The 15,027-nt window shown below is 37.5% G+C and overlaps 2 protein-coding genes across 3 annotated transcripts in view; one reads left to right on the top strand and one right to left on the bottom strand.

Annotated features, from left to right (window-relative positions):
* Nucleotides 1-15,027, top strand: part of LOC134672660 (uncharacterized) — a 538,774-nt gene that overhangs the window by 358,912 nt on the left and 164,835 nt on the right. The gene's annotated exons all lie outside the window — the stretch shown is intronic.
* LOC134672647 (uncharacterized) lies at nucleotides 755-11,321 on the bottom strand. Of its 2 annotated transcripts, XR_010099360.1 has the most exons (5): nucleotides 9,183-11,321; nucleotides 8,698-8,781; nucleotides 8,177-8,327; nucleotides 7,295-7,798; nucleotides 755-1,093 (listed from the first exon to the last, which is right to left on the bottom strand). XR_010099360.1 is itself a non-coding variant. In XM_063530606.1 (4 exons), exons 1-4 carry the CDS (start codon nucleotides 9,855-9,857, stop codon nucleotides 7,629-7,631), a joined length of 1,080 nt encoding a protein of 359 aa, XP_063386676.1. In that variant the 5' UTR covers nucleotides 9,858-11,321; the 3' UTR covers nucleotides 7,110-7,628. The 2 variants fall into 2 exon arrangements, 1 of the variants encoding a protein (XP_063386676.1); XM_063530606.1 differs by lacking the exon at nucleotides 755-1,093 and having other exon boundaries at nucleotides 7,110-7,798.

Raw genomic sequence — 15,027 nt, forward strand, 5'->3', positions numbered from 1 at the left:
ATTTTGACTTTTGACGCTGCAGCTTGAAACAGTGATCTGGTGCTCGCCTTGAACCAGCCTGCAGTTTTTGAGCCACGAGGAACTTCTTCTTCCAGGATTTTCCTTGCCTAGTGCCTTGAATTGTTCCCTGTATTATAGTTATAACCTCACCTATCGTCGGGTGACAAGCAAAAGCCACTAAGTACTATCAAAAAATTAAAGTAACAATGCACTTTATTACACTTGAAACATAGTTTATTGTCCAATAATGTCAATGGTGTTAGTTAGTGACTTTTGCTTGTCACCCGACGCTATAATCTTCTAGTAAGGGGAGGTGTTATTTCACGTTTCGCAGTACATGGCCAAAATATTGCAATTTCCGGATTTTTATCATATCTTAAATTTCTCTTTTCTTTCGCACTCTCAGATTTTACAACTTGTTAACTCTGTGGTCAGTTTTGACTTAAGTACAGTATAAAGAGTCATTTTGTTCAGAAAGCTTCCTGACGTGTGTTTCGTCCAGAACTAGCAAGAAGTAAGAAGTTTTAGGACATCAACCTACATTAGAGGCATGGCACAGCCACCTGCGTCCGTTCCGGAATATTACACATGAGTTCTAAACTATACTCAAGAGCAGAGGAACGGGTCACTTCATGTAGAATGTTCCTTAGTAGATGACCCATTTTCATTACTGTTCATTGTAATTTGCAAATAAGTGTGTGAAAGGGTAAATTTGGGTGGCATTTTCATACATCAATGGGACAAATCACACTACTTTATTATTATTTTTTGATTTGAGTAATTAGAATCTAGAAACACTACATTAACTTTAAACTTAAATAGTAGATTGTGTCACAAGGGTGCAAATTTACATATTTACGGCAAGGGTGTACATTGAATCCCACAAAACTCAATTAGACATTAATTAATCCTTCTATCTACATATAATATTACAAAACCTACCATGGTGATAGACTATAAATAGCAATCTAACAATCCAAATAGTTCTAACTATAGAACTCCTGTGAAACTCGAACATAATATTATAATAATTTTCAACGCGTCCTCACGTATTATTAAGTCGAAAAAACTATGTAAAATCCGTAATTATAACCTGTTAATAGAACCGTTTTTCCCCCGAAGGGTAAAAAACGGATATTTAGGTTCCTGCCGAAGCTTGAACCACATTATGAGATAACACCCTTGTAACTCAGCCCTAATCAAGCGAATTCATCAACTAGTAGCGCCATCTATCGCGCCACTCAAGTACTAATGTCGCCCGGTTGCCAGCGCTCGGCTGCTTTCTCTTCAGTACCACATAAGCCGGCAAGGCCCTTAGGTGTGGTTCAAGCTTCGGCAGGAACCTAAATATCCGTTTTTTACCCTTCGGGGGAAAAACGGTTCTATTTAGGTGTCCGTGCCTTCGCTTGAACCACATTATGAGACGTGTTTAAACCTCTGCCGGCGCTGGTCCGGGCGTACTGTGACTGATAATATTTATATTTATGCAAAAATCACATAATAAGAACGTGGTCTTGAAATTTATTCCATATAGATATACTAAAGGATTGTTTGCGTCAAACTAGATTTTCCTTATTTGAAATTACCGATAGATGAGACAATTGTTAGCACTGACTGGCAACATAAGTTATTCGTTGCGACTATAAAATTACTTAACTTTTTATATAAAACAAAACTGTGTAATTATTAGTTGAAAAACTGTCCCTAAAATCATAATTAAAGATAAAAGAAGGTACTTGTAGGTCGTACCATTTTTAAATGTAACCACTATCTGAAGTATTAGCTCTGATGCATGTAACGTGAACCACATCGAGTGAGTTTTACATTAAACCCGTCCAAGCTACCTCTGATGCTTTCCTTTGATGCTTGATGTTTTCCCACTAGGTGATAAAAAGGTTTTGTTGTATGATGTAATGATATTACTACTACTTATCTACTGCTTACCACAAAAATAGCACTGTCGGCCCATCAACTGTTTAAAATTTGTAACTAATTGGAAAAGCTTGGGTCCTCTCTGATTTATCGTATTTTCCAACAATTTAATATAAATTGGTAAGTTGCATCATATGATAGGCCAGATGTAATGTTATATACGTCTATGTGGACAAATAACCAAATGTTCGTAAGTATAGGTACCCACTAGAATACGACATTGTCATTATTTAGATATAAATAGTTATTGACTAGGTATACCAGGTTTATTTGTTAATGGGCTATCATTACATAAGGACAACATATTCCGTAAACAAATGTGTAAAAAAATAATAATAATTATAAACTTATTTGTGGAAGCCATTGAGATTTATTTCGAATCGAGTACTCCTCTGCCTGAAAGTAGCGTCAGAAAGTGAAAAAGAAAATACAACACTTCATGATGCGTTACTAACTAGTAACAACTCTCAGCAGTAGTTTCAACTGAGCCGATAAACATCCTACCTTACTGATTAGTTTTAGGCGAGGGTTGCTTTAAAAACAACCATATTAATAGTAATTCATGAATAGATATTAATTCTTATATGAAAAGGTAGCCCTCCTAGTCCTCCTACCTATTTCAAGTGTCAATTATGAATCACAGATAACTGGAAACATGCCAATTAAGCTGGTGCCGGGTCAACCAAGCTTTTATATTATATGCTTGTCAGTCATGCAAGCGAATGTATTTAACGAATGAACAAAATCACTGACACGCAGGTGACAATCGTATGAAGGCGATGATTATGAATTTAAAGTGATGCTGACAACTCCGGTTGTTGTGGATGATATCTCTCCATGATATTGTGCGTAGACTGAAGATCCGTCTACCAAGTAGGATATTTTAGAAGATTTTTTAATCTTTGAATAATTCCAATGCCTTCACCTATAATTTTTAGGCTAATTATAACAAAGGCTTGTAATTGTAGGTTGTTTAATGTTAACTCTTTCTGGTGGCAAGCTCATTCCCAAACTGAAGATTTTATGGTTCGCGCGCTGGTAATGGATTGTACGATGCTTTATTGTTAGACTTAGCACGATTTGTGAGTTTTTAATGCTTTTGTATACATACAATATTCTATAAGAGTGTAAAAACCTCTTGATTGATGGTGGAAGACTCTTTGACTTTCTAAGAAAAGAGGAGGTGGACCTATCCACTTTAAATTGTAGTGCAACCTTTACAAACCAATTGCGAAACTTTCGTAACACCCAGACAAATTAAAACATTATTATTATTTGTATATGGTGAGAACCAATAAGTTCTTGGCATTATAGCATTGTAGTTGCACAAGCCACGGGTGTCTCATGATATCATCTAATCTCAAGTGCAGCGCCAGCACCGGCGCGCGCGGGCGATGCTGTGGCACAATTCCTGTCAAACCTTAACATGTGTACTTGTGTAGACGCATTCATTACCAAATATTAGTTTGTACTTTGAAGCCCCAATCCGCATTAGGCCAGCATGGGGACCCTAGCCCAAGCCCTCTCGCGAGTGAGAAGAGGCCTGTGCCCCGTAGTGGGACGTATATAGGCTGAATTGCTATTATTAATAATTTTTAGGTACTTTGGTTAGAAATTTAGCAATACAAGGACGTTGTATGTTGTTTATTGGCTTTCGTGCAATTAAGTTGTGTATCAATTGATTTTAGACTGTTTTTATTGTCGCGAGGGAACCCTAGGGTTAATTAGGCATCATGATGCCCACAAATAAACAATTATTTGATGATCTTGGCCTTTCTGCGACATATTATATTTATGTCACTACCTTGACGTAATCATAGAATAAATAATAGTATGTACTGCAGGTACAGAAGGTTCACTCTCTAACAAAACGCGTCTATTACGACAGATTATGACCGCAAGGTGGCGCAAACGCGAGCAGGTGTCCGTTACATAGCGGTGCGCGGCAACTACTAGTGCTAGACACCAAAATTGGTGTGGGCCGCATGTACTTGGAGCGACGCGACAAAATCGCGGAGTGAGCTACGCCTGACGTAACACTGATATATGTCTACAGATATCTTATATTCAATGATGTAAGCATATTATCATGAATATATGAATTGTAGTTGTCTTCACAACTAATACTGTAATTCTATTAGCAGCACATCTGCCCTATAACCAAGATACGATAATTTTGTAGGGTACTACACCTGGAACTCTAATTGATTGCATTGACGATGATGTTTCCAATTACATGCCCTACGAGACTTGTTACAACAGTATGCTGTAAACCCTGGAGTCCCTGGACTACTACCTTTCAGCTAAGCTTGTAGTACTTAGATCTGGCAATGCTGCAATGTCAGCAGAACTAGTGTTGATTTTTAGAGTAAATTGCAGGCTCTATTTAACCGGCGAACATATTTGTAGTCATGATTCACTACCAGGATCACATTTCGCTTAGATCTTGCATTTTGCCTGAACCACCGTATGTTGTTATTCTTTATAAAATCATGTGAGTACTTCCTTATCTGCCAAGGAAGCCTCTCATCTGGAAATCGAAAGAAGGATATTTCTGGTCCGTGTTCTTTCAGAATCCGGTATCTGGTATCGGTGACTGCCTGCAAATATTTTCTACATATTACGGATAGTATGTACGTTTACGTACGTTGTACATTTGTATGTATATTGGCTTGCACCGCAGTCCACTAGGTTTCAAAGTTTCTGAAGTGACTTCATTTTAATTTATCTATTTGGAAAAATTAAACAATCATTGTTTAGATGTAGGTAAAGCCGTAGACCGTGGCTGTTGGTTCGACAGTTTAGTCCCTTAGTCGGCTTCACCTCTAATTCAATACGCGATTTTTCGAAACAGAATCAGTAACTCCACTCTAACTAAACTTACGAAAAATCTTTTCATAAATTCTTTATTTATTTACATAAGTAATTTGAAGGGGCGCTTCATCGTCTACATAGGCATAACAATTACCATTAAAGAAGCCGATGTTTCACCTCCTATTGAACAATCATGGGTAACTATGCGGATTGCCGTACTAAATTAATATTGTACTATATAGGGTCCTTTTAGACATTATGTAAAAGCACCTCCTACAAATGCCGTCTGTTTCCGATAGTTATATCACCAGTAGGAGTTCATTTCCTTTGAAATTGAACTATGTAACGTTTACGGTCAACGTTTTATGATACATGATTGTTATACCGACGGCGCAGGTTGATTGACAACCCGCTGCTTAGATACTCTTCCGAAGTGGAGCTTGTTGCTTACAGCATTAAAAATGCCTTTGTCAGTTCGGTCTCTTGGACGGAATGCGATCCTGCCCCTGTGTTTTCTAGATATTACTCTTAGTTCAGTGGTCTCAGTTTCACAGCTACATAGTAGACGATTTAACCTAAGTAAAAGATTTATCTGTGACAGGTCGCAATTTTTTAGCTAATGGTCAATATTTAGAGATGCTTCAGTATTCCCAAAGACACTATTAAGTCTCATAGTCATTCATCATTTAAGAGAGGGATTTAGTGCGATGATTATACACTCATATATATCATTAACTCTTTATTTATTTTCAGGTTTAGAGCCGCAATAAAGAGATATCTTTTGTTAGCCTATGACAGAGCCGTTAATGAATTGGCATTATACGTGTAGTATTCCTATTTAGAAGAGAGAGTTTTAGTCTTCTTTCCTTCTTTAAAGCTAACGTCAATTTTTCTTGCCTCCCCCTCTCTCTTTTTGGTATAGGATCTAGTTGGGCAAAGTATAACACACGGTTTTTCACTTTGTACTGTGAAAAGGGAAGAGCTTTTCACAGTTTCTTAACTGCTATTTTCCATGGCCAGTTAGTCATTCAGTTTAGGATCCTCAGAATGTATATTTTTGGTTTGTTTGGTATCTCACGGCAATTGAGATGGCAGTTATCGACCAAGACCAACATTTGTACACGACCAAGACGGAAACCGTCCTTTTTTCCCGGCAGGTTGAAACAATTACTGTAACTACATTTCGTTATCAATTTCGCGCCAAACCCGCCAATAGAAATTCTGCTGCTCGTCGTTCTAAAAGGTGACACACCATTTGGTCGGCTACAATGATGATGACGTCTACTAACTGGGTCGCACATTGGTTCATGACCATGCAGATTTTAAATGCGAGTCCGGCCGTGCAGACATCGATCGATAAAGCGACCAATAAGTCGTCCACTACCGTGTTAGTGGTAGGCCATGAGACTGATGAGACAACGGTTTTTGTTTAACAAGATAACGTCATTTCAATGTCATTTCAGAGGACGATGCGATATCGTCTCATAGGACGACGCATTAATGTCTCACGACACGACAAAATGTAGTCTTATGGAACAACGCAATGTAGTCCCTTGGGACGCAATATCCTCTTACGGGACGATACCACAAGATGGCGCAATGTCTTCTCACATGATGACGTAATTCATCGCGATGCCTGTCGTATCACAGGATGACGCCTTATTGTGCCTCCCCCTCTCGCTTGATGTCCCACAGGACGATGTCATGTCATCTCACGGGACTACGCTATGTCGTCTCACGCAACGACGCTTGTCGTCCAACGGGACGACGCCATGTGCCATTTATACCCGTATTCTGTTCAATGATGATGGCTATAGGAGCTCACTTATTCTCATCGCTGGTCCATGGGCACTGAGCGGAATGTCACAAGGTCTTTTAACGAGACGATGCTCGTTGTCTTACAAGACGCTGCCATGTCGTCTGTCAGGACGATCACGGGACGACGCCATGTCGTCTCACGGAACGACGCATGTCGTCTCGCGGGACGACGCCATGTCATCTCGCGGGACGACGCCTTGTCGTCTCACGAGACGACGCCATGTCGTCTCACGGGACGACGCCTTGTCGTCTCACGGGACGACGCCTTGTCGTCTCACGGGACGACGCCTTGTCGTCTCACGAGACACGAGACGACGCTTGTCGTCTCACGGGACGACGCCATGTCGTCTCACGGGACGACGCTTGTTATCCCACAGGACAAGGCCATGAGGCGTAAGTACCCGTGTACTTTTTATGACGGTGCCTGTAGGAAGGTCACTGCGTCTCGTCGCTGGGCCATGGGCACCGAGCGGAATGTCACGAAGTCGGAGATTTTCAAAATATTTTTTCGATTTAAATTTCTCGATCTTTTTAAACTTGCTTTGTAAACGTGTTGCTCGGCTGAGTTACAAAAGCGTACTGAAGAGAAAGCAGCCGAGCGCTGGCAACCGGGCGACATTAGTACTTGAGTGGCGCGATAGATGGCGCTACTAGTTGATGAATTCGCTTGATTAGGGCTGAGTTACAAGGGTGTTATCTCATAATGTGGTTCAAGCGAAGGCACGGACACCTAAATAATAATTTTAATGAATCCAAATGATGGTGTTGCAAATAGTGCCGTCAACTAAGGTTAGCTAATAATGATATCAACGATGATGGAGGACGGAGAGTAATGAATGCAGGGCTCGGAACCGGTATTTTTAAAAAACCCCGAAATAGTCAATATTTTGAATTATGTTATGCTCTGTACGTAGGATTGAATCATGTATTTAGGTAACAACTTCGTATTATTAGATTGTCCCATTAAAAATGAAATAATAAACCAAAGAACGAAAACGAACGTAATAATACCGGTATTTTTGTATGGAGCAAATACCGGTTTCCGACCCCTGAATGGCTTTAAACTAAATGATGCCAAATATCTGCACGATGGTGATAAGATAGGCGGTGCAGAGGCCGACGAAAGTTAGTATGAAAGAGCCGTCGAGAGACCACACGTGGCAGATGGACACTCTGAAGGGACGATGATCCAAATATTCAACCGCTAGCTGCAGCTCCGATTGTAGTTCATCATCTGTGCATAAACATGAACAATATTTATCATTATAATAATTATATATAAAACATTATTTAAAATTGTATCAATCCAAGTCCAAAAATATGGATTGTGTAAAAAATATAGAAATTTAGACAAAAAACAGGCTTCTTCTTAAACCCTTTTTATATTCGATTCAGTCGACACACTTCGGTTCGTCGGTTTATATTAAATCATCACATTTGGCCTAGTACAGTCAGCAGCATAAGTTGCTAAGCGGGCGAGGTGTTCATAATTACCTTGACACGCTCTTATTCACTTAACAATAAAGTCGCGTCAAGATCATTTTGAACACCTAGGCCGCTTAGCAACTTCTGCTGCTGACTGTACCTAAACCGTTCAAATAAGGAATGATACCTTCGCAAAGAAGCAGCAAGTTACCGACGGCGGCTTTCAGTTTGTCGACTTCCCGGTGAGCTAGCTCGCAGAAAAGCGATGGTAGACAAGATGGTGCAGCAAACAAAACAAAACCTATTATGATATACACTTGATCGACTCCGACTCCACTCTGTAGGCATAAATAAAATATTATGTTTTTGTCATAATTTAATTTCTAAATAAGTTCATCTACCGGTGTTGAAAGATCAGAAGAAGCCTCTTTCTTCACTTAATAAATGAGTCGATGAAATAAAGGGTCCGTAACGTCAGGATGTTGTATGAATTCAATATACGCGATATAATTCGTTTCAATAGTTTTATTTCATGAGTCGATGAACTTTTACGTTCGTTTATTATAGCTACTGGTGGTTTATTATGACTGCTGTGACAGTCAACCTGAGAGAGAACCATACCTGGACTCCCCTACATATACTTTGAACTTTTTTCATTGATGTTACGCGTTACTTGAACTACAAAGACAATTATCTATGCATACTCACATCTTTAGAATATTTTATTGCGAAAGAAGCAAAATAACCGTTTATAATAAATGAAAAGAAACAGCAACACGTGGTAATAGTTATCTGAAAACATAATAGAAATTAGTGAAACGCTATAATTTTATTAAATCTGATTGCAAAAGACGCATAATGCAAATTTCTGATTATAGAAAACTTTGTTTTCCTTTATATTTCCTTATAGATCCTTTCATCGCTAACAACATTATTTTCTTCGCAAAGCTCTCACACTTCTCTGAGATAAAAAATTGTAATTCCTTACACAGTCGATTCTCTTGATAGGCCTAAAATAAAAATTACACAATAACCCAACGGACAAAGGGTAGCGGGGTACCTAACTGGCGAGAAGTGGTGCAGAATGGGGCAGAGTGGCATTCTCTTGTATCAGATTCCAAGATCTTTTGTGGGTCACTGAGCCATTGAACAACAAAAACAACAACACAAATAAAGAAAAAAACAGTTCTCACCTGCAGTTTATGCCAGTGGAATGTACTGGTAAATTTGTCAACCAACTTATTGTACAATCTTAAGTTATCCCAAAGTATTTTTATTTTATCCTCTGTATTGTTTATCGATGGGCTCAAGTTACTTATCAGGGCTTGGCGAAGCAACCTTATACGGAGACGTAACAAATCGAAAGGCAAAGACGAAGATAAGCAATTAAGAGCGGATGCCACCGTCATTATCGTCGAAGACAATACTAAATAAATGCCCGTTCTATGAATAAAAACAGATATAAACCCAATCAATGTTTTTGTAACTAGGATCATGGAAAATATATATTCCGTTGCTGGCGTTATTAAAGGTAGATGATCGAAGCCCATTTCGCTATCTATCAGCTCGACTCCTTTCACAAATTTGAAAAAATATTCTTGTCCAGTTAGTAATGATAGAAGAGCATTAGCACAGTATTCTATCAATAATGGTAATACACGAAAGATTTTGATCTCGCGGCTAGCTAAATATTCTGTAGCATAAATGCAAAGTAAGTGAGGCAGTAAAAGGCAGTAGATCCAAGAGAAGAGACGCAATGTGACGCGCGGGCTGACGGGGCAATAGTGGCCCAGGAGAACACGGAGGCGAAGTAATGTAGCCAACGACAGTCGCCCGCTGGAGATCTTAGCGTTCGCTAGTTTGTACATTTTTACTGAAAAATAATAGTTATTTTTAATACAGTTGCTCAAAAAGTGCTACTTTACGTAGCTGTTTAGCGTGCGGAAAGTTGGTTATCTCGAACTAGTGCTTTTTACTTTTCCAATTTTTTTAAATTTATACTTGTTCCAATTCACGACTACTTATTGATGAGTGTTAATATTAGTTTCCTTTAAACGTCGTAATCAGCATAAAAACCTACCGTTAATGTAAGAATACGAAAAATATTACATATTTCATATTTAATTACTTACCTCTTCATCATTATATAACACGTTTATTTTTTAATATTCAATATTGATAATTCCGTTCTTAATAAGTTGACTGAATGGAACGGAATAGCTGCCAAACGCCCATAGATATAATATACTTAAAGACGACGTCTAACCGAGCTGTCACTGTTACCACTTTTGTTTAGTGTACGATTAACAATGTTTTTCTTATTTTTTCGCAACTGTATTAAAAAACGTCGTTCGATACACGTGCGGAAATGTCATTCTTAGTAATGACATACCTTCCGCACTAGCATCGAAATGTACTATTATAATACAAGTGCGAAATTCGCAACGAGTGGCGAATTTTAAAACACGACCAAAGGTAGTGTTTTAAATCGACACGAGTTGGGAATTTCCTACTTATTTGCACGTGCATCTTACAACGTTTTACAGTACACATTATGGTCCTTTAAATTTTCGACGTACTTACGTAATGTGCTTATAGCATAGGGTGTGTTAGTGGAGCACCATATGTGCTGTAAAAACCTTTTAGCACTCACTAATTAATGAACAAATTGAAACAATCCGGTGACAAAGTATGGATTAGCACAGCTTGTAAAGCATGATGAAGTTTTGTTTATTTATTTATTGCTTGTTAGGACTGGTTAGAACAATATAGTAAATAATATTTTTTACAAAAAAACTAGCAGTAATAACTTATTTGCTAAGCTAGATAGAATATTAAAAAAAAACAACTGTGTGGATGCGCTTGTCTAAAAAGAACAGCACTCTTGTCAAAAAAAGAAGTTGCCGGAATATTGGAAAAATTTAAAGGTGCATTTTATAGTTTGCCAAATCCTTTAAGTATGTTAATAACGATAAAATTATATCAGCGTTATATAATTACACAGACGGGTTTACCGCTATATAATTTTATTGTTTTACCTTTTAAAATTAAAGTGTACAAAACGCGAGAGTTTAAAGTGTTATATATTAGCGTTGTTTTATATATGTAGGGAAAACGCAGTTAGCTTAGGAGACTCGTAGTAACAAAAACAAATAGACTTGGTATTGTATACTTGCCTGACCAAACCTGAAAATAGACATCAGTTGAAACTCAAAATATCACTGCTAAGTATACTGACAGACAATTACTGATCACTTTATGACTAAGTATTGTAAAGTGACTTTTTCTGGATAATTCTACGATTCAATTCCAATTTTTTCTGCACCTTTCTCGGTCGCTGGTGCCGTATGACTGAGTATTGATCAACTTACACAATTATCATTCTATTTCTATTTGAAGCTTCATTACTGCATGCATTATAATTATAACAATCTACTAACGATCTAAAGAGACTACAAACCATGATATGATCATATTGCTTATTCTAGTCAATATATAATGGAAATTCGACTTAAATTTTTACAACAGAGCAATTAGTCGCAAGTAAGTTTTTTCAAGAAAAAATCTAATTAGATACATTTTTGCCAACTTTTCTACCGAGTGAAACCCAATATTTTTCACCATACCAGCATGAGGAAAATACTAAATGTAAAACATTACACATCTAATTCAAATAAACGCCATTATCTACTTAATCATTTATCATTGGAAATCATCAGTTAGAAGTCAAAATTCAACCAGTCAACACGAGGAAACAACTCAAAATTTGCATAAAATTACTTTGCCACTCTCGTGGATAAAATGCAACTTTCTCATCAGTTTTTAAATAAGAATCAGAATCAAGTATTTTATTCGTGATAAACTTGAAACTAAAATTACATACAAAAGTATAGCTAAAAACTACAAGTATTCATAAAATTGGTGAGTGTTCAAGTTTACCACGAAAATAATAAAGAGAGCGTTTACGAGCTGGCGTGGTGAAATAGTACATTATACAACATGGGGCGTAAGTTGAATATTGCAAACGAGAGTAAGTTAAATCGCAACGGCTTGCCGGAGCGATTTATAGACTCGAGTATGCAATATTATTACGCCCCGAGTTACACACGATGTTTTTCATTACACTTAAGCGATACAAAAATTAAGTATAAAGACAAAAAACTGTTAATTGTGGCACTAGAAACTTCATAACTCACTAGGGAGAACGCTTTTTCTATAACTCCCGCTAAACCTGCGTGCAATTCCACATTTACTGAGCGAGTGTGATGAAAAAGTATTTTGTGGTTCTCAATTTGCCTGAACACCTAATTTAGTTACTTAACCATTTTAGGATTTTCTCGACTGATTTTAAACCACTTCCCTTTCCCAAATGTCGCAATTTAAATGTGACTCCATTAAAGTCCACTGTTGCCGGGCAGAAAAAAAAAGGTCCCCATGGAGTCGTAAAATAAGCGTTTGTGTCGCGCTCCAGCTAAACAAGACGTTTTAGTTGTATATTAAATAAGTGCTTACTGCTTTGTGCAATGCTTTTCTATTATATACAATACAGGGTGTTTGGTACATCGTTTGCCAAATTAAAACGGCAGATAGGTTGAGTAATTTGCTATCTTCCCAGGCCTAGAATTTTTTTAAATTTGCGCACATTTTTATTTCAGTTCTAAGGCAGTTTTTCGTAAATTTCAAATTTTTACTTGAGCAGTAGTAAAAAAAACATGGTCAATTTTTTTTGTAGACATGAGCAGATAGCAAATGACTCAACCTATCTGCTGTTTTAATTTGGCAATCGATGTACCTACCAAACACCCTGTATAATATTATAGTCTTGGCAAAATGCGAACACGGAAAATCTCTGTAATGAGAAATGTGTTTCATTGAATGAAAATTTAAAATTTTGCTCGTTGAATCCCGTCCGATCTAGGTATAATCTACAATTTAAAAAAATCTTCTACTGGTTTCTAACCAGAACACGATACCGAATATGCCCTTAAACAGATGCCCACTATTTTTAGTTACGGTTTTCGGTATATAGGATTGTATATCGAATTAAATTCAAACATTTGAACTTCAAACACCGCTCCAGTAGCCCGATGAACTAATAAATAACCTAAGAAACGAGTTTATAGCATAAACAAATGAGGCTGCGACGGGACGCCATTGCTCCTCTATAATTACGTTGAGTAACCTCCGCCTGGGGAGCGATCGCGATGAGTTAGAGTTTCCACTAGTGTATGGGGATGTGAGGTAACCAGGAAATGAGGAAAAGTTACCGTTGTTCCGGTTGTTGAAGTTAAAATTGTTTTTTCGCGCCGCTGTATAAATCGTAGAAAAAAGCGCTTACTTATATAGGTACATATATCTGAACTAAGAGTCCGACAATGCCACTGCTTTAATTTGCATTTTTTGACACTTAATCAATCTCAGCCCACCAAGTTCATATCTTTTAAAATAAAAATAAAAAATGGTTGTTTAGAGGACCTGCAACTCTTAGTGTAAGATGCTTAATAAGCTGTGTGCAAAAAATTGTGTACGACCCATAAATTATCAAATTATTATCTAAAATTGCTATGAAATGGTCTCCGGATATATTTCTGTATTTCCGTTTAAAATTTCAATCTTTTTTTAAAAGCCATTAGTAACAAAGCGTGCCTTAAATTCAATTTAAAATTTCAACAATGTCCTGGAAGAGACAAACCTGTTTAAAAATGAGGAATTTACTCCACACTTCAGTAGTTAATGCCTAAAAGGCCTGAAGCAATTCAGTTTTTACGGTTCGCAATTATAAAATATTTCTGCGACGTTGTGTAAGATTGTTAGATCTAATAAGGAAAATGGAAATTATCAATTTATATTAACTGACGGCCTCCTAGCCTAGCCTGTAGACACTGTAGTGACCCTGCCTACGAAGCAGGAGGTCCCGGGTTCTAATCCTGGTAAGGGTATTTATTTATTTATTACAAATATTTTTTCCTGAGTTATGGGTGTTTTCTATGTATATGAGTATTTAATATACCTATTATATTATATAATTCGACTAGCACCCACACCAAGCATTATTGAGCTTACTGTGGAACTAGGTGTGAGATTTTCCCTTAATATTTAAATATATGCATATATTTGTCTATATGATTAATATGATACGTCACATATATTATTATATGATACCAATATTTATAGAAATATATTTTTTTTTGCACACCTTATTCGAAATGTGTTACTGGTACTGTATTAATAAAATTTTCGTACACACGACACAACTCAAAACTGGCCCTACTATATCCAATTCCATTTCTCCCCACACGCTAAGAAGCCTGTTCTTCCAATCCTTTTTAGTTTTTTGACAAAATCCTTAACCAAAAAGTTATCCCTTCCAATCCTCGGCGCAACTTTGTTCTTATCCTAAAGTAGTAAGAGTTATTTTCGAATGACAAAGGGTAAGCCCTTGGGGCTGATGTTCAGTATAGCACCTGCTGAATTTCGTACACATTTTTTATTTGACGAAAGGTCTTATGTGCGTACAAAGAAAATGTCGCTTAGGCTGTTTTGTGGATGCAAGGTTCAGTTGCGAGGGAAAGTGTTACATGTAATTGAAACGTGCGTGTCGCTCCTGTAAAGTTGTTTCGGCGTGTCTGGGATTTTGTGGGAACGAGTTGAGAAATTGTCTTGAAAATGGTAAATTTAAATCGGAGGTGATGGATTATATGGTTGTTGGTATACACATACGAATAATTTACTGAAAGGAATAAGTGTTTTATAAATGAATACTTAAAAAAATATGTTTTATTTTACATATGTTGAAGCGCTGGTGGCCTAGCGGTAAGAGCGTGCGACTTGCAATCTGGAGGTCGCGGGTTCAAACCCCGGCTCGTACCAATGAGTTTTTCGGAACTTATGTACGAAATATCATTTGATATTTGCCAGTCGCTTTTCGGTGAAGGAAAACATCGTGAGGAAACCGGACTAATCTCAATAAGGCCTAGTTTACCCTCTGGGTTGGAAGGTCAGATGGCAGTCGCTTTCGTAAAACTAGTGCCTACGTCA

The sequence above is a fragment of the Cydia fagiglandana genome, chromosome 17 (assembly GCF_963556715.1).
Source record: "Cydia fagiglandana chromosome 17, ilCydFagi1.1, whole genome shotgun sequence".
NCBI classification, from domain to species: domain Eukaryota; kingdom Metazoa; phylum Arthropoda; class Insecta; order Lepidoptera; family Tortricidae; genus Cydia; species Cydia fagiglandana.

Excerpts from the sequence above, each read along its gene's own strand:
- LOC134672647 (XM_063530606.1), bottom strand. The coding sequence starts at position 9,857 with ATGTACAAACTAGCGAACGCTAAGATCTCCAGCGGGCGACTGTCGTTG. Across the intron at positions 8,782-9,182 it reads TCCACTGGCATAAACTGCAG|ATAACTATTACCACGTGTTG; the intron begins GTGAGAACTGTT and ends TTATGTTTTCAG. Across the intron at positions 7,799-8,176 it reads CTTGCTGCTTCTTTGCGAAG|ATGATGAACTACAATCGGAG; the intron begins GTATCATTCCTT and ends GTTTATGCACAG.